Below are 19,580 nucleotides of genomic sequence, written 5' to 3'. Positions count from 1 at the left end.
ATAACAAGAGCTAAAAATTGGGCGTTATTCGTCAAATGTATTACAACCTGAAAATGTTGAAACAGCTGATCAGGGAGAGACTCGTTGTAGCTGCCGACGAAATTTCTGACTGTTTGACGTATAAATGACCTGATTTTTTTTTTTTTACACGTTCATGTTAGCGTAATCTTTCGTACGGAAGATTACGCTAACGCGAACGTACGATTAGCCTGGGTTAGCTTCATGTTTACGTTCATGGTAAACATTCAGGGTGTTGGAACGGATTACAACGATTTTACATTACTTTTAATAGGAATAACGATTTTGGTGATTGAACAAATCAGTTTTCGAACAGGGATCTGGAACGGATTATGGTCGAGAACCGAGATTCCACTGTATTTAAAAGAAGCAGGACGTAGACTTCGTTTTCTTGGCCCAAACAATTCACAGAAACCGTATCCAACAAACCAGAGTAAGCAATCCTGAAACTAGAGCGCCAAAGTCCAAGGCGTTAGCTTTAAATAACTTAAACTTTTTTTTTAATTAACTGAGTTCACTCTTCTATCAGAGGACTTTCATTGACTTTATACTAAAAAGACAAGAGGGGGCAGTAAAGAGTCTTGGGTCTGAGATTTAGTCTCAAACCACAACCAAGAAGAAAAACGGAAGTCAGCAGATTGAAGTATATCCGACTGCTGTAACGCAAAGCACAGTTTGAAGAACAATTGTTATTCGTTTGGCCGAGGAACTTTTTTTTTTCCCGAAAATGTTGAAACAGTATGTAAGGGAGCGGCTCATCGCAGCTGCAGACGAAATTTTCGGACAATTTGAAAAAACGATCGCTTCGTATGAAGAGGAACTCGCCCGTCAAAGACATCAACTGGAAGCGGTGTGCAAGCGTCAACTTGTCATCAGACTCGAAGGTCTGTTCACAACATAGCCTTATAACTCTGTAATAGTCAGTTTTTAATTGTAATATTAATTATTGTGTGAAAGTATCTTTTAGAAATCCGCTATGAACACTCCTCTTGTGTTAGGGCCGCCAACGACCATTTTGGATTTGAAATGCATATAGAGTTGGGTGGGGTTACTTTAACTTGATTACTTTCGATTACTTTTGGATTACTCCAATACCAAATATCCTAATAAAAGACAAAAGAAACTAAATATGAATAAAATGATGACTCGCAACACGTGGTAAGCTTTCTCTCCTTGCTTTGATCTCTTTCATCTCTTTGATCTCCGGAAAAACTAATATTAAATGCGACAGAAACAAAATGAAAATAAATCCAAACAGCTTGTCAACATCATTTTTGCCGTTCCATGTATTCCGTCACTCCCCAAATCCTGCACAAAATTTAGTTATTATATTGATATATAGTTTATTTTGTCTTTTATTAGCATATTTGGTATTGGAGTAATCCAAAAGTAATTGAAAGTAATCAAGTTAAAGTAACCCTACCCAACCCTGGGAAATTGTAGTTAATTAACCAAATAATGTACGGAAAACAAGATGTTTTCCTCTACAATATAAAACACCCAAATTAAATTTGTTAAGTCAAGTCAAGTCATTTTATTTGTATAGCCCTTAATTACAAAGAGTCAAAGGGCTGCAGAGGTTATTGCAAACCACAGACTATTATAACAGACTTATTACACCATCCCCTGGTCTAAAATCTACATGAGGGCAAGGAAAAACTCACAAACCTCAACATGAGGAGAATGAAGAAACCTTGAGAAGGGACTGCACATATGGCAATCCTCCTTCTCGGATTACCAGGCTGCAATGGATGTTGCAATAACAAATAATACACAGATATTGTCAACAAAAAATACAGTTTATTCATATGCTATGGAGTAAAAGTGTGTTTAAAGCTTAACATTAAGTTTAGATTTGTGGTGTTAGGTTCGGTTTCGCCTATAACGACAAGATTATGAAACAATGACTACTACTACTCATATTGCCATTTTGCCCACAACAAAAATAGAAAAAAACAATATTTTCATCGATATTAAAGCCTTGCCAGGTAACTAAGAAATGAGAAAGAATTGGATATGGTAGTGATTTGTAGTGTATTTCACAGCTGATTTAGGACACGGGTCGCCACCGTCCCCCTAACAGAGAGGGTGTTACCTAAAAAAACAACACAAGAGGAGGGTTAAGCTAGGTGTCGTGACTTCATACAAAATGTTGTTGAAGCCAAAATGCAAAACAAGCCCACATTTTTAACGTTGCGCCTGCCCCATTTTCAGGTCCCTTTAAAAGGATCCAAAAAGACCATTTTTTCCAATTAGGCACAGAACGTGTAGTGTTCCTCCCCACAATCATGCAGATATGTTCCAAAATATTTGATGCACCATGGATCTCGAGGAACCATTTTCAAAGTCTAGTTTGAGCTCTTATTCCCTAGAACTGTAACGTCAACGAATGAGGACGAGAACCAAAACAATGGCGCGCTCTGTTGAAAAACAGACTTGATTGTAGTGATCAACAAATACATAGCGCTAATTCCAGCTTGGAGTCATTGGAACTTTGCTTATTGTGGGGGACTTCTGACTGTTTTCTCTGAGGCCCTTGCTTTGATCATTTCCAGCTTAGTCCAGTAAGTCTACAGTACCTGCCATCTTGCACAGCGTGCGTTCCTTTTTTTGTCTTTGCCTCCTCATAGGTATAATTGTGAAGTTCCCTCCTTATTTTTGCAGCGTGTTTTGCAATTAATATATTTTCTAGATAGCTCCTCGTTAGTGGTCAGGCTCCCGAAGGCGTCCAGTTTAGTTTGTTCTACCTTAATTCTTTTAGCAGTCAGCTATCTGGCTTTCCAGCCGTGCTCATTGTTTTTTCTCCCGGCTGGGTCCATGTTTGTTGCTGGCAGTTTTGTCGATGGCGCACGGTTATCCTGGCTGTTTACTGCATGTTTTCGGTCAGCCAGTCTCCCGTTTTTCCGCCGATCGATCCAGATTAGCCACCTGCGACACAAAGCCTAGATTTTCTACAAAAACTACCAAATTTGGCTTTAGATACTTAAAACCTTTTTGACTAGTTAACATGTAAACCAATAGGGTGACTGGCTTGCTAGGGTCCTGGTGTGCTTCACATGACGTCAGAGCTCCGGAAGTAAAAGACGAGACAGACTGTCTTCAAAATCATTATCTTGGAAAATAATCAGAATAAACCAAGGACATATATTTAGATAATGTGTAAAAAAAAACGAACTATTTTCTCAAAGTTTGATGCTTTAGAATGTGGTTATCTGTTTAAAAGTAAACAAAACGAACTATTGGTGCAAGGTCTGCTAAAGCACCTCTAACATGTTTGTATAATTTTTAAAAGTTCACACTGTACAGCTCTTAATTTTCTGATGGCATTTGAATCTGTCCTTTAGATATTCAGCCCATGCTAAATCGCGAAGAAGCTCCCTTTGAAGAGCAAGGTTGGAGCTCAAGTTTGGAGCAAAATAAACCTCAGTTGCCTATTGTCAAAGTGGAGGATAAAGAGCCACAAGTTCCCCACCTTAAGACGGAAGAAGAGGAGCGTGACGTCAGCTTGTTACCAATGCCTGGCAGCCACGTGGAGAATGAAAATGACGACAACCAATCCAAATTCTCACAGCTTAACGATGAAAGTCCAAGTGGCAACGGGTATGAAGGAAGTCATCCTGGTCGAGACTTGGATCCCCTGTCTGACAGTGATGACAAAGGGAGCACTGCCAACTGCAAATGGAAACCTGAAAATGTGGAAAGCTCCAAAAAGAACACAACTCCTGGCGATAACTCTCCAAAACATAGCAAACGAGATGCCACCTGCTCCGTTTGCGGTATAAGCTTTGTTAAAAGACATTTTATGAAACATATGGGGAAAGATAAACTTGACTGCTGCGGGGTTTGTCGTAAACGTTTGCCCCAGCGTTGCTCCGTTTGCGGAAAAGCGTTTTCCCACAAGTGTCATTTGATCATGCACATGAGAACGCACACTGGAGAAAAACCATTTGTTTGCTCTGTTTGCGGAAAAGCATTTTCTCAAAAGTCTCATTTGACCACACACATGAGAACGCACACAGGGGAACAACTCTTTTCTTGCTCTGTTTGCAGAAAGGCATTTTCTCAAAAGCATAGTTTGGTCAAACACATGAGAAAGCACACCGGGGAACAACCCTTTTCTTGCTCTGTTTGCAGAAAGGCATTTTCTCAAAAGCCTAGTTTGATCGACCACATGAGAACGCATACAGCGGAAATACCCTTCTCTTGCTCGGTTTGCAGAAAAGGCTTTTCTCAACAGTCTGTTTTGATCAAACACATGAAAACACACACAGGGAAAAAACCTTTTTCTTGCTCTGTTTGTGGTAAAGCCTTTGCCAGACAGACTATTATGGAGACGCACATGAGAACGCATACAGGCGAAAGACCCTTCCGTTGCTCTCTTTGCGGCCACACCTTTACCCAACGAAGCAGTATGTTACGACACGTGAAAAAACATACAGGGGAAAAGGAATTTCCTTGCTCGTTTTGCAGGAAAGCATATGCTAAGAAATGGGATATGGAAATGCACATTATAACACACATAGAGGAGAATCCCTATAAGTGCTTTGTTTGTGGGAAAACAATTACTGAAAAGTTAAACGTGGTGAAACACATCAAATCTCACAGAGGGGAAGATTCTTTGAGTTGTTTAGATTGTGGTCAGGATTTGTCAAATAATCCAGATGTGTTTCAACACTTGCGAGTACACATAGGAGAAAAGAAGGCTTGAGTTGCCCCGTCTGGAATAAAAGTTCACTAAAAAGTACAATCATGTTCCATACAACACAAATCAAAAGTTGTATGTTTTGTTATTATCATTTTTTTTTTAACAGCCCTTTTTAAATATTCCAAATAATCTATTGTGGGTTACTGATAAAAAACACGTCTATGTGCCAAATGTTTACACCATCATGTCCCCAAATATAACATTGTAAATGAAATGAAATGAAATGAAATGAAATGATCTGCATTTATATAGCGCTTTTCAAGTCAATGACTTCCCAAAGCGCTTTACAATGTGCTCCACATTTCCCAATAGCGGCCTTGCAGCCATGTAAGGCGCTAACCTGCTTATTGGGGGTCTTAGGGGTTCAGTGTCTTACCCAAGGACACTTCGACATGTAACACAGACGAGTCGGGATTCGAACCGGGATCACTTGATCCCAAGACGAGCGCTCTACCTCCTGAGCTACTGCCGCCCCAAGTTGTCTCACCAAGTGGATTTCAGAAGCGGTATAAATAATGTATTCGAGCAGTGTTTTTTATTTCCTTTCTGTATGCATTAAAATAAATGCTAACAAATTGTGGAATATTTTGTATACGTATCATGCATTAACTAATTGAACATACATATTTGTTATGTGTGTAATATTTACTTTTGGGCTTTTGAACACTCATGAGAGAGAGAGGCGGTTTAACCTCTTCCTGTTTGGCCTCTTCCTGGCTGTGAGGAAGGACGAGTGTCAGAACTTTTCAATTCCTATCATATTTTGTGTTGCGGCGGTTGCTAAAATGTGCAAGAAATTATACTGCTTCCCTTCAACAACTGGAAGGCTGTTAAGCATATGAATGTGATGCAAACTTTATCAATAAAATGTATAAGGAGATGCAAAATGCTGGAAGAGTTTACATCCAAATATTGCCACTCAACCATAAGCATAAACCAATCTTGAGTATCTATTTCTGTACTAAACAAAAATTGTACATTCTAAAAAAACTATCCATCCATCCGTCCATTATCTCTACCGCTTATCCTCAGTAGGGTTGCGGGGTGCTGGCGCCCATTCCAGCTATCTTCAGGCAGTGGGCGGGGGACACCCTCAACTGGATGCCAGCCAGTCGCAGGGTATACAGAGACAGATTCACTCGCTCATTCACAGCTCGGGACAATTTGGACCGGCCAATTAACCTGACGTGCATGTTTTTGGAATGTGGGAGGAAACTGGAGTGCCCGGAGGAAACCCACGCAAGCACCGGGAGAACATGCAAACTCCACACAGGAAGGTTCGATTGAATGACCTCAGAACTGTTCCAACACACGCGCTAACCACTGCGCTGACCTCTAGAAAACTAATAATCAAAAAATTACATAATTACAGCTAGCTTAGCAATGATAACTAAAAATAAACTAAATTTGTGATCTTCAAATTTTAGTCTTAAAATTTCACAGCCAGCAATCAGGTATCCCTGGTGCATGTTTCTTTCTTCGAATTATGAAAATTGAATTTGAATTGGTCAAGATTAAATAAACTATTTAATTTGTTATACAATAAACAAAGGATTGGCTGGCAACCAGTTCAGGGTGTCCCCTGCCCACTGCCTGATGATTGCTGGGTTGGGCTCCAGCACCCCTGCGACCCTACTGAGGATAAGCGGTGAAGCTAATGAGATGAGATGAGAATAAACAAAGGTGCATTTATTTTTGCTAAAAACAATAAAGGAACATCTTACCAAAATGTCTGCTGATAATAAAACATCCAGGAAGGTATTTCAGTTTGAAGTGGTTCAGATAACAATAAGTCTTTACAATAATAAAACAAAGAATTACTCTTTACAATTACCGAGGGAGTAGGAGCTGGGGTAGTTTCTTACATAATTATATTTCAGGCGGATACTGTCAAGATTTCGGAAAGCAATCAGAAAAATTTAGAATGACACGAACACCTTATAACTGCAATCCGTTTTTCTTTATCAGCCACCATGTTGATCATCAAAGAGTGATACTACTTCCTCTAAGGAGGAGTCCTCCACGTGTTTATACCTTCATGACTATGGTTTGGACCTATGTTTGTGAGTTAATTCCCTAACAAAATATTCAGTATGTTGTGTACAAATGAAACATATATTTCCTAAAGTGTTGTTCACAATGAAAATGTTTGTTTGTTTTGTAGTTTGGAGACGGAGGCTTATGATGTGTGCCCCTTCGTTGATACTTGGGATTCGTTTAGTGTTTTGAGTGTCATGGAAAAAATGTTGTCATTAAAAATATTGGAATGCAGGAGCGATTTTAACTTCAGCGCTTTGGGGCTGCTGTTTGGCTTTTTTTTTTTTTTTTTTTTTTTTTACTTTCACTTAAAGTGATTTAGGATCAATCAACGTTGTTCAGGAATGTCACTTCACATTTGTGAACATCACACTATACTATACTATGCCATGCCCAGTTTATTTCATTTTTTTTCTGGAGAAAACACATACACATCCAGAAGAAGGAGCATGGAACTTATTAGAAAATCATGCATTTTATCCAACGCTTAACAATTCCACCCTACATGGCATTATGTGTTAAAATAGTTGTTCAACATATCCACTGTACAACATACTCTAAATTGAATAAACCGGAGCCTCCACAGACTCTGCCGCTATGCCGCAAGTGATACTAGCCGAACTGAAGAGGAGCAGGAAGGGGGGTGAGAGTCGTGCTACGAATCAAATGGACGGAACCATTGCAAGGCAGTGGAGTATTTCAGACGCTGCGTTGTTCACGTGTTTGTTTTGTTTTACCTATTTTTATCCAGCACTTTTCATCATTTTTATGTCTATCCTGCCCTCAATAAAGAAAAAGCTAGTTTCAAAAATGCTATACTTTTTGGGGGTGCTAATGTAACGGGTGTAATAATAACTTTTGTTTTATTGAAATTCCTGCTGAAATATGTTGTATAGTTTCTGTATAAGTGTCCTGCGTGTTGTGTTTTGACACATTCATTTGCAGGTAAATTGTATCCGTTCTTTATACTCGTTATTGTTATTATTTCTATTTTCTCATATATATATGAAAAGGATGATGTTGGTTAAAATTCCGACTAAATAAAAATATGTTGAATTCATTGTAAACGTTAAAAAGCCACTCTTAGATCTCTTGTTAAAAGTATCTTGTTAAAATGGATGTAAACATGTATTGTGATGGTTGATATTATAAAATGTATTTTATGTAAACTGAAAAGAAAGCTCTTTGATATGTTTTGGACAGTCTTCAACGAGCTGCCAACGAGATCAAAGTCAGCAGAGAAGCTTACCACGTGTTGTGTTGCGACTCATTCATTTGCAGCGACTATAATAAAAACCTCATCATCCAGTCCAGCGTGAATGTGGATCTATGGTGGGACAGGTACACCGCGGTTACACTTAGGTTGAATTTGGGGTTGCTTGAGCACTCCCAAATCGGGCTGGCAATGCTCATGCTGGAACTTATTTGCGTGATGCAGAGAGAAGAGTATTGGAAATTGTATCATGCCGAACAACTGAAAATTCAAAGAAACAGACACGTTGAAATTAGGTAAAGTAGCTTTAAACCACATTTAATTATAAATCCGGTGGCTGTATTCCTTTATCGATGGACTTTCATTGATCTACACTCAATAATACAGGTTGGCAGCAAAAAGTATTGGGCTTCAGGTGTCTACTATCTATCACAACAAAGAAGAAAATACCGGAAGTTAGCAAATTAGCCTCCTCTTGGATGCTACAACAAATAACAAGAGCTAAAAATCGGGCGTTATTCGTCAAATGTATTACAACATGAAAATGTTGAAACAGCTGATCAGGGAGAGACTCGTTGTAGCTGCCGACGAAATTTTCGGACTGTTTGAAGAAACTATCGCTTCTTACGAGGAGGAAATCAGCCGACAACGACGACAGCTGGAAGCGGTTTGCAAGAGTCAAATTGTCGTCCAGCTCGAAGGTCTGCCTACAAACGTACCTTTAAACTTTGTATTATACACCAATAATGACAAATTTGTGTTAAGGTATATCTTTTAATATCCCATAACAATATGTGACTGTGTTCAAACCCAAATTTAAAACCAGACCGTCGTTTTTTCGTCTTTTATCCTTCATCTTGCTCCTTTTACCAGTAAATAAAACCATCTGTATCAGAATACAGTATTCTCTTTGTTATCGCGGTTAAAGGTATCAAAGATCTCCACAAAAAGTGAAAATCCGCAAAATAGCCTTGCATCTTCATAAAAGCTCCCAAGGGTCAAACTTACCCTGAGATGACGTCCTTACCGACTGAGAGTGAACGACTGCAACAAAATAACGTCTGTAGATCTACAAATAACAACACAGAACACATCGTTACAGTTATAATGGTAGATGGTCTGCATTTATATAGCGCTTTTCAAGTCAATGACCTCCTAGAACGCTTTACAATGTGCTTCACACTTACCCATTCACACACACACACACTCACACACCAATAGCAGTCATGCTTATTGGGGGCATTAGGGATTCAGTTGAAAATTGGAGGGCTTCTCACAGAGTAAGAAAGGGATTAGAGAGCGGCTGGCTAGCTGGACGCTAGCATCGGGTATCCCCGGGAAGCCAGGTCTCCGTAATAATTAGAATACTACCGTCCCGATTGTAGTGGTTTCCCATGAGTTGTTCCTCCAGGTCATTCCTTTATTGGGTAATGGATCCGGTGTCGGTGAAATACAGGCTGAGCATGGGTGGCCTTAGACACTTGTTAGCCTTGATATAGCAGCAGGCCAGACTTGCTGCCTAATTATTTGCTTTCTCTCCCGACGCAGCATCTGTTGCTTCCCAAGCCCGACAATAATCCACGGAGCACCCTCTGGTGATCACCATTTCTTTGTGCTCTTTTGAATTTCCTCAGAGTCTGATTTCATTGCTGAGTTTATTTTCAATGTAACGAGACACTTAAAGCTTTCTGGCTCCATGCTTCGCATTTTGTTTTGGTGACAACTTGTGCATCCACAAAGCTGTTTGACTGATCGCATACACCAGCCTATCACAGTTGCGTACACAGTCATGCCCACCCAGCCCACAAAGCCCTCCCTAAACTGTCCCGTGATAGCATTTCCAGTATGCTGGCTGAACACAATACATGATACATTTAATCTATATCAATGACATCAAAGATAATACAATTAATAATCTGTGAAGCAGTAAACCAGTGATAACCAAAATGCAAAGTAGTGAAGATCTCTGAATAGTTTTGGTGTGAAGTCTTGTGCATACCCGTATGTAGACAGTTGGCCATACAACAGATGTTCCGGTCCTCAAAAGCCACATGTCCTGCATGATTTTTGAGATTTCTCTGCTCCAATTCACGTGTTTCCAATCACCAGGATCATTAACAAGTTTTTACTGGTTTGCTAATGAGTTGATTATTCGTATCACCTTAGATGAAGGAAGAGAAACCTCTAAATTCATGCAGGACATGCGTCCCTCAAGGACCAGTTTTCCCAGGTCTGGTCTCCACTGTTGTTATTGGCTGTTCAAATGAAAGTGGAAGGTGAACGGCTTGTGATTTTTATCTCCCTGCTATAGTCACCTCTCAGGTTGAGAGAAGTAACTAACTAATCACACAGTTATCGAGACATAGTAGAGCAGATCTAACACCCAAATCAAATCCATATGAGAGCGATTGTTCTTAACATTTTGTAAACTGTAGGTGATCAGAAAACACAAAGTATTTTGGGAATGAATAATAGGGAAACTTTGTCTTATTTCTTGTTGACTGTCTTTTGGGTAAACATGTAACTTAACGTATCTTGTCAGGCCAAACATGTGTTTTTCCTGCCAAATGTAAGATATAGCATTAGCAGCACTTGGTCTTCCTGAGGCTAGCTACCAACTATCCTTGCTTTTCTCAGATTCTCTACGCATAATTCAAAAAAAGAAATTCTTGTTTACATATTGTAATAATACAACCTTAAACTCCCATTGAACTAGTTATGAACATTTTACTGTTTTTTTCTATTAAATTGACAAACCATCTGCCTTGTACTCTTTGTGAAATAGTATCTTTCAGACATCAAAAAGCATAATATCACAGAAAGGGGGGGATTACCACTTATGATGCCCCTTCTCAAGGTTTATTTTTTCCTCACGCTGAGGTTTTGAGTTTTTCCTTGCCTGCGTGTTGGTTTGAGATCAGGTGATGGTGTGATTGTAATCCTGTGCAGTCTTTTGAGACATTTTTGTGATTGAGGGCTATATAAATAAATGTGACTTGACTTGATTTGACTTGAAAGGCAAAAAAACATGTAAGTACTAAAACTATAGAACATGACAATTTATGAACATTTATCGTTGTAAAATGGCCTTAGAAGTTTGTCTAACCAAACCACAATGTAAACATGCACATACCATCCGACATGGTCGCCACCACCTGGGTTGCCCGTATGTACATCACATGATTAGAAACCATCTACAGGCTCTTGGTTGCCCCTTAATATTTTACTTTCATTCATAATATCATCATTGTACCACCGCATACTGGTGCTATCTGAACATATCTTGTTCCCTGCAGACATTCAGCCCCTGCTTAATCGTCAAGATGAGGATCCTCTGGAGGACGAGGGTCTAAGTTCCAGTTTGGAGCAGAAGAGTCCTCGGCTGCCTATCGTCAAAGTTGAAGAAAAAGAGCCACAGCTTCCATACATCAAAACAGAAGAAGATGAGTGTGATGTCAGCTGGTTCCCACCGACAATCAGCCATGTGGAGAGTGAAAATGATGATGACGACGACCCACCTGAAAGCTCAAAGCTCCATCGTGAGAGGTATGAAGGACCCTCACCAGATGAACACTCGGCTCCCCTGTCAGACAGCGGTGACATGGAAAGCAGCGCAAAGTGCGATCAAGACCCTGAACATTTGGAAAGTTCCGAAAAGAAAGCAACTCCCCTGAGGAACTCCCCAAAATGTGTCAAGCGGGACATCACCTGCTCGGTTTGTGGCGTAAGCTTTGCGAAAAAATATTCTCTGAAACATGTAGGGGAAAATAAATGCGACATCTGCCGAGTTTGTCGCAGCAATTTGGACAAACGTTGCTCAGTTTGCGGAAAAGAGTTTTCTCACAAGTCCCGTTTGATATTACACATGAGAGCGCACACGGGGGAAAAACCCTTTGTTTGCTCTGTCTGCAGAAAAGCATTTGCTCGCAAATCTTTTTTGATCAAACACATTAGAACGCACACGGGGGAAAAACCATTTGCTTGCTCTGTTTGCAGAAAGGCCTTTTCTCAAAAGCATTACCTGATCACGCACATGAGAATGCACAACGGCGAAAAACCTTTTCCTTGCTCTGTATGCGGAAGAACATTTTCTCAAAAGTCTCATTTGATCCCTCACATGAGAACGCACACAGGGGAAAAACCCTTTGCATGTTCCGTTTGCGGAAAAGCATTTTCTTTAAAGGTTATTTTGGATGAACACATGAGAACGCATACGGGGGAAAAACCTTTTGCTTGCTCTGTTTGTGGAAAAGCATTTACCTTAAAGGTCATTTTGAACGAACACATGAGGACACACACAGGTGAAAAACCCTATTCTTGCTCTTTTTGTGGTGAAGGCTTTGCCGGAAAGACTAATTTAACAAGGCACATGAGAACGCACACGGGCGAAAAACCCTTTTCCTGCTCCTTTTGTGGCAAAACCTTTGCCGGAAAGACCAACATGACAAGACACATGAGAACGCACACTGGCGAAAAAGAATTTTCTTGCCCAATTTGCGGTCAAGATTTCACAAAGAAAATTGGAATGGAATTACACATGATAACACACATGGAAGAAAGCCCTTATAGGTGCTTCGTTTGTGGGGAAACGTTCACTCAAAAATTAAATGTGGTTAGACACATAAAATCTCACAAAGGGGAACATTCCGTGAGTTGTTTGGATTGTGGTCTGGATTTGTCAAATAATTCCAATCTGTTTCAACACTTGAGCGCACACATCGGAGAAAGGCAGGCCTGAATTCCTCGTCAGTGGAAAAAAAGTTTATTTAAAAGTCTGATTGAGTTCTAAACGACACAAAATGAAAAATGTGTTTTTGTTAATATCTTGTATTGTATTTATGTTCACTTATGCAACATATATCAAATATTCGAAATACACAATTGCGTGTTGCTGCGCTGAAAAAAACAACGTTATTATGCCTAATATTAATGGCATAAAGTCCATTAATAAAACGTTGTCTCTTGAGAAGGGTTCCAGAACCAGGATCTAAGTACTGTATGCATTTATGCAGCATTTTTTTTCATTACACTTAAAATTAGAACAGTTTCATAAAGAAACTGTCCAAAAATTTATAAAGTTATCACCCATTACTATGTAAACAGACCTTATAGTTGTATGTGTTCAATTTTCATTGTTGAACTTTTGATGGGTGAGAGAAGGGGTTTAACATGATTCTGTTTGTCCTCTTCTACCTGGGTAAGCTGTTTCAAGGTGTTTTAGGTTTGACAAGAATTAGAGTCAGCGCTTTTTAGGTCCTCTTTTTGTTTATGTCGCGATGTTTGCTAATAAGTGCTTCTCGAGATATGAAATTATACTGCATTCAAAAACTATACTTCTTTTAAACAACTACAAATCTAGACGTCTGTTGAACATGTAAATGGAATTCCAACTTGGTCAATGACATGACAAAGGTGCTGCCAAACAGGTTGTGCCAGTCCCAAAATTTCCTTACTCCCGCATGTGTAAATCAAACTTGCATGTCTGTTGCCTTTGTGGTCCTGGATTAAACAAAAGCCCAAATACACTACAGGTCTACTGTTGGTGTTTGGTCTCCTCGTTTACTGCATTGCTCATTTAAAGATGTATGCAAAATATGCTGGTCAAAGAATACTGCTTGGGACACTACCTAATCATGGGTGTACTAAATAACAGTTATGATCATGTTAATATTCTTCGAACTTTCTCAATAAAGTGCCGGGAGCGCCGCAAATCAATGAGGGAATTTGAGTGGCTGATGTCACTTTTCCCACACGTTTAAATCAATTGAGTGTCTGTTGTCCATGTTGTCCAGTATTGAACAAAGCTAAAGGAGAAGGGCCAGAAGGGTCTCCCTTGGTCTGCTACTGCTCTGTTTCCAGCCATGTTTGTTCGTCAATTTAAAAGGGAGAGTGTATTGTTTAGGGCCTCCTTGTGGTAAAAAAATTGAAATGTTTAGAAGTAAAGGATTTTCTACATTTTACTATAAAGGATTTTATACGATTAAATACAGGTTACATTTATCGAGTGCAATGAAGATTTTCACTGAGTGGGCTACAGGTCACGCTGATCTGAATGCGGAATGTTTTGTTTAGTTCTGTTGATAACAGAACTCTTACGCAGAACAGCAGGCATTGTTTGGAGAACTTGTTTTGATAAGCGCTCTGCTTTTATGAGTTTTTCAGACATTGGGACGCTCTTCTCCGAGATGGTGGGGTCACGTGGGGGGCTTCATTGGCACGCCCATGGGAGGAGCCGGCACACCAGCTTGCGGAAAAACCGTGGGCTGAGAAAAAAAAAAAGATCGAGAGAGGAGACTTGACAGACTCGAGCGACACTAATTTGGCCATATATTCGATGGAGTTCACTTAGAAGTAAACAATGTCTATTTGAATAATAAGCAAAAATACACAAACTATCATATAAAAGTGCATTTTTAAATGTTTTTCTTCTCTTATTGTTTTTCTTTTCTTTTTTCTTGTTCATTTTGTCTACTATTTTGTTATTTCTATTTTTTATTTATCTTTGTTTTTTTTCTTCTTTCTTTCGTCCCCCTTTTCTTTGTCCCTTTTTTCTTTTGATTTTTCGTTGTTTAGTTTTTTTTTACTTGTTTTGTTTTATCACTTTTGAAATAAAGTTTCATTGATTCTATTTTTTATTTTATCTCATTCGTTGTTACTTTTTATTTTTTTCTTTATTTTGTTTCCATCGATTAAAAAACGGTGTTAGTCGTTTGGAAACAGAAGTACTAAGCATGCCCCATTCATGGGTATCCTACTGATACATTGTTGGGTGTTCGGGACGTAATAAATTAAATTTGTCAATCATGGAATAATGCAAAAAAATAAGAAAGCTGAAGAACAACTTGGGAGCTGAAAGAGACAAACAGCCGGTTTTCTAAAAATACTTTCACTGTCCCTCCCTCAAAGACACAGGGTGGCAGTGTTACGTCTTGGGTGCTAAATATCAACTCATAATTTGTGCAATGAAGAAAAAAACGTCGGAAGTTAGCTTATTCGGTTACTCTTTGATGCAACAACGCAAGGAAGACCTTTGAAGTTAGCTTTGGTTCCGTTCGGTTGTCGAATTTTGTTCGATTCGAAAATGTTGAAACAGTTGGTAAGGGAACGACTCATCGCAGCTGCTGATGAAATTTTCGGACTGTTTGAAGAAAGGATCGCTTCTTACGAGGAGGAAATTGTCCGACAACGACGGCAACTCGAAGCAGTTCGCAAGAGTCAAATGGCCATCCGACTTGATGGTGTGTTCAAAATCTCTCCTGATAACTTTGTAGTATTGACTGTTTTTTTTCCTCATTAACAATGATATTGTGTGCAAGTATCGCTTTAAAAAAACAACTATTAAGAACGGTCCTGTGCCGTCACACAAAAGCGTGTGGTGCTCTTTGAAGTTAAGACTAGCCTCACCGGTTATAACACTGTTTCTTCATCTTCTCTTAAAAGTATAAAAAAAACAACCTTATCGGTACAAAAGCATGCGAGTTGTGAGTGAAATCTCTTAGACAACCCCCTTCCAACAATTTGGTTCTTATCCAGTAGTGATGGCAAAATGAAGCCCCATAAAGCAGTGAAGCCCTCAAGGAAAATGCACCACACACACGTAGGGGCTTCAAGGTGACGCATTAATGGTAGAAAAGTGTATAACAAGCTTCATTCATTGAATACAATTGTGGGATGTAAAATATGCTATAAATTAACAAAATTAATGAACCAAAATTCCCCCCTGTTGAGGGATATGACCAGGGTAGATAGAGATTCACAAAAATAAATGTAAGGAGTTTATTCAGAGAGTAACAGAGTATGAGAAATGCTTCTGTGTTACTTTGTGAAAAAGTGAAATCGTTTTTGGGGAAGCCCAGTTGGTTTCTTTTTTTGCAGAGAACTTTATTTGCTTCTGAAAAAACTCTTTCACGTGGTACAGATGAAGCAGGGGTGCATAGGTGTTTGATAGCAAGTTTGTAAAGAATTGGAAGGGCATATTTCTGTGATTCCCAGTACTGAAGGGACTTTCAACTATAGGGGTTTTATTTCAAACCACACTCGAAGCTAGCGAATCCTTTCCTGAATCAGACATGTGGTACATCCGTTTCACAGGACTTTAAACGTCACCGCAAACGGCATTTCATGATCCATTCGAGTCAAAGAGCACATCACTCACATCCAGTGTCGTGTGCGTTACTGAAAAGATATTATTTAGATACTGTTACCTTATTTCAAAAGTAACTCAGTTTATCCCCCAGATGACTGATTCCCAAATGTAGCATGTTACTCTGAATGTAACTATCTAGAAATTACCATATATACTCTTATGATCTGCATTTATTTAGCACTTTTCAAGTCAATGACTTCCCAAAGCGCTTTACATTGTTCTTCACATTTCCCAATAGCGGCCGTGATCTGTGCAGCCATGTAAGGCGCTAACGTGCTTATTGGGGGTTCAGTGTCTTACCCAAGGACACTTCGGCATGTAACACGGGATTCGAACTGGGATCCCTTTATCCTAAAACGATCGCTCTACCTCCTGAGCTACTGCCGCCTTAGAAGCCAAACCCCTAAAACTATAAATAAAATAGCCTTATAATAATAAAAAAAAAGAAAACGTGTACATCAACTGGTAAAAGTAGTGATGCCTTCTTATTTCTTGGCTTGTGCAATCTAGTCAAGTCAAGTCATATTTATTTGTATAGCCCTTAATTACAAAGAGTCTCAAAGGGCTGTACATATTGTGACAAAATGCATGAATAAATACAGGAAAATAATCCACAAATAAATATGTGACAAAATACATACCTAACTAAACAAGTGTGAAATGAACTGGTGAATTTATTTATTTGGCAGTCCTTTGAGACATTTTTGTGATAAGGGCTATGTAAATAAATGAATTGACTATTTAGATGACATCTTAAAGGAGTTCTGTTCAATTTGGTATAGACCTTGCAAACAAATACTTTGCCAAGATATTTCATGTCTATTTTGTCCCTGGGCATCAAACCACACTCTTCAATTTCTTCTTTTTCCACCCTTAATTTTGTTGTAGCAATACAATGATAATTAAATGATTCAGATTTCTTGGTACAGTCCAAAAAAATTTTTTCAATCCAGGCCTGGTGTATTCCAAAAATATTTTGCGAATATATATATACATTTATATATATACATATATATATATATATATATATATATATATATATATATATATATATATATATATACCACTGCCATATCCCCCTAGTGGGAGGTGACTCTTTTTGGGAGATTGATTTAGAGGAGGGGATTCCCAGCCCCCTCACTCAACCCAACTGATGTGTTGGGAGTCATTAGGTGACCAATGCTGAACGCCAAGCAGGGAGGCAACGGGTACCAATGTTTAAGTCTTAGGTATGACTCGGCCGAGGCTTGAACCACAACCTCCCAGTCTCGGGGCGGGCGCCATACCCCCAAGGCCACCAAGCTGGTTTGCGAATAAAAAGACCAAAACTAAGTTGTTTCTGTATAAGCCATGCTGCCTAGCGTTCACTACTGGTGACACAAAACCTAATAAGTGCATATAAGCTGACCCCTTGATTGGGCTATTTGATTGTATAGTTGTAAATTCTGCTTGGATCTAGGTATATACGTTAGGGAGAATTTCTCCGCATTGAGAAATGTCCTCCTCCTCATTTTCTGTCCTCGAAACGGCACCACCGTGACTGTATTCAGTTGAACTTTCTATTTAAATATAAACACACCCACCCTTGAAATATTATTGCTGGTGGATCAAGGATTGTATGTGACAACATGGGTGATGCAGGAAGGATCAGTTGTTGGAGGACAACGTAATGCATGATCTGCATTTAAAGAGTAGCTGAATAATGCAGTAACGCACCATGTAGTAACAACATTATTTCCAAGGTTTTATTAATAACCAGGATTTGTATGAATGCTTGAAATCCTTGAAAATGTTTGTTTTTTTACAAGGATTGGTGAAGTGCTTGTAAATGCTTGAAATTGTTGTCATGTTTTAGGTGCACGCTAGACTTAAACAGGGCTGTGTATCGTGTCACCTATTTGATAAAACCTGAACTGCGTTTTTTGTTCTGTAGATATCGTGCCCCTGCCGAATTGCCATGATAAAGATACCCCTGAGGACCAAGGTCGGAACTCAAGTTTGGAGCGTAAGAGTCCTCATTTGTCCATCATTTATGTGGAAGAAAATGAGCCGCAGCTCCCCTATGTGAAAACGGAAGAGGAGTTCGACGTCAGCAATTTGCAGACCGGCAGCCCTGTGGAAAGTGAGGACGATGACGACCCACCCGAGTGCTCGCAGCTCCATCCTTACAGTCCAAGTGGTGACAGGTCTATAGGATCCCCACCAGATGATGAAGACTTGGCTCCCCTCTCAGACAGCGATGACAAAGAGAGCAATGCAAACTCTGAACAAGACCCTGAACAGTTGTCAAGCTCCAAAAAGAAAACGCCTACAGACAAAAACTCTCCTAAATTTGGCAAACAGGAAGTCACCTGCTCAGTGTGTGGTGTCAGCTTTGAGAAAAAACACCTCTTGAATCCTATGGGGAAAGATCAATGCTACTTCTGCCGAGTTTGTCGTAACGATTTGGACAAACGTTGTCCTCTTTGCGGAAAAACATTTACCTACAAGTCTCATTTGATCAAGCACATCAGAACACACACTGGGGAAAAACCCTTTCCTTGCTCTGTTTGCAGAAAAGCATTTTCTCAAAAGTGCAATTTGATCAAACACATGAGAAGGCACACTGGGGAAAAGCCATTTCCTTGCCCTGTTTGCAAGAAGGCGTTCTCTTTAAAGTTTATTATGCTCGAACACATGAAAATGCACACGGGTGAAAAACCCTTTTGTTGCTCTGTTTGCGGAAAATATTTTTCTCAAAAAACGAATTTGATCAAACACATAAGAACGCACACGGGGGAAAAACCCTTTTCTTGCTCCGTCTGCAGGAAAGCATTTTCTGCAAAGATTATGTTGATCGAACACATGAGAACTCACACGGGGGAAAAACCCTTTGCATGTTCTGTTTGTCGAAAAGCATTCTCACAAAAGTCTGGTTTGAACAAACACTTGCGAATGCACACGGGTGAAAAACCATTTCCTTGCTCTGTTTGCACAAAGCCTTTTTCTCAAAAGTCTGATCTGAACATCCACATGAGAACACACACGGGGGAAAAACCTTTTTCTTGCGATGTTTGTGGAAAAGCATTTTCTCAAAAGGCTGTTATGATTAAACACATGACAACGCACATGAGGAATTAACCATGTTTTGCTCTGTGGCAAAGATTTCTCCAGACAAACCAATATGACAAGTATAGTTTTGAAATGCCTGATTCAGTACGACAGACAAAATGACAGTCACATGTTTTTTTTTGTATATACATAACTCGTACTATAATCTTTTACAGTACTTTTCACATATTCATACTACGAACTTAATCGAGCAGTGATTTTTAAATATTTGCATTGGAAAATTTAAACAAATTTACAAAGGTGAACTTCTGTGTGTTGTTTACAAAAACACATATTCCATTATTATATTCCATTGACTTTTTTTGTAGTTTTGTAGTCTTGTATACTGAATAAAGTTTGTCAATCTGAAA

The 19,580-nt window shown here is 39.3% G+C and overlaps 2 protein-coding genes across 2 annotated transcripts; both read left to right on the top strand.

Annotated features, from left to right (window-relative positions):
• The first annotated feature begins 632 nt into the window (after positions 1–632).
• LOC148366288 (uncharacterized) lies at positions 633–13,729 on the top strand. Its single transcript, XM_088335267.1, has 4 exons — positions 633–902; positions 3,363–4,720; positions 8,479–8,674; positions 11,270–13,729. Exons 1-4 carry the CDS (start codon positions 746–748, stop codon positions 12,709–12,711), a joined length of 3,153 nt encoding a protein of 1,050 aa, XP_088191393.1. The 5' UTR covers positions 633–745; the 3' UTR covers positions 12,712–13,729.
• A 1,205-nt stretch (positions 13,730–14,934) lies between these two features.
• Positions 14,935–19,580, top strand: LOC148366287 (uncharacterized). The gene is made up of 2 exons (XM_088336747.1): positions 14,935–15,211; positions 18,053–19,580. The coding sequence occupies exons 1-2, from the start codon at positions 15,055–15,057 to the stop codon at positions 19,237–19,239; spliced, it is 1,344 nt and encodes a 447-aa protein (XP_088192873.1). The 5' UTR covers positions 14,935–15,054; the 3' UTR covers positions 19,240–19,580.

This window comes from Urocampus carinirostris, chromosome 5, assembly GCF_059441175.1.
Source record: "Urocampus carinirostris isolate Australia breed hairy pipefish chromosome 5, RoL_Ucar_1.0, whole genome shotgun sequence".
Taxonomy (NCBI): Eukaryota; Metazoa; Chordata; class Actinopteri; order Syngnathiformes; family Syngnathidae; genus Urocampus; species Urocampus carinirostris.
The sequence above is the reverse complement of the archived record's forward strand: the minus strand, read 5'-3'. Positions and strand labels throughout refer to the sequence as shown.

Bases quoted from the DNA above. Each gene is read 5' to 3' on its own strand.
- LOC148366288 (XM_088335267.1), top strand. From the start codon at position 746: ATGTTGAAACAGTATGTAAGGGAGCGGCTCATCGCAGCTGCAGACGAA. The intron at 4,721-8,478 runs GCTTGAGTTGCC...AACAAGAGCTAA, and splicing joins TACACATAGGAGAAAAGAAG to AAATCGGGCGTTATTCGTCA. The intron at 8,675-11,269 runs GTCTGCCTACAA...TGTTCCCTGCAG, and splicing joins AATTGTCGTCCAGCTCGAAG to ACATTCAGCCCCTGCTTAAT.
- LOC148366287 (XM_088336747.1), top strand. From the start codon at position 15,055: ATGTTGAAACAGTTGGTAAGGGAACGACTCATCGCAGCTGCTGATGAA. The intron at 15,212-18,052 runs GTGTGTTCAAAA...TTTGTTCTGTAG, and splicing joins AATGGCCATCCGACTTGATG to ATATCGTGCCCCTGCCGAAT.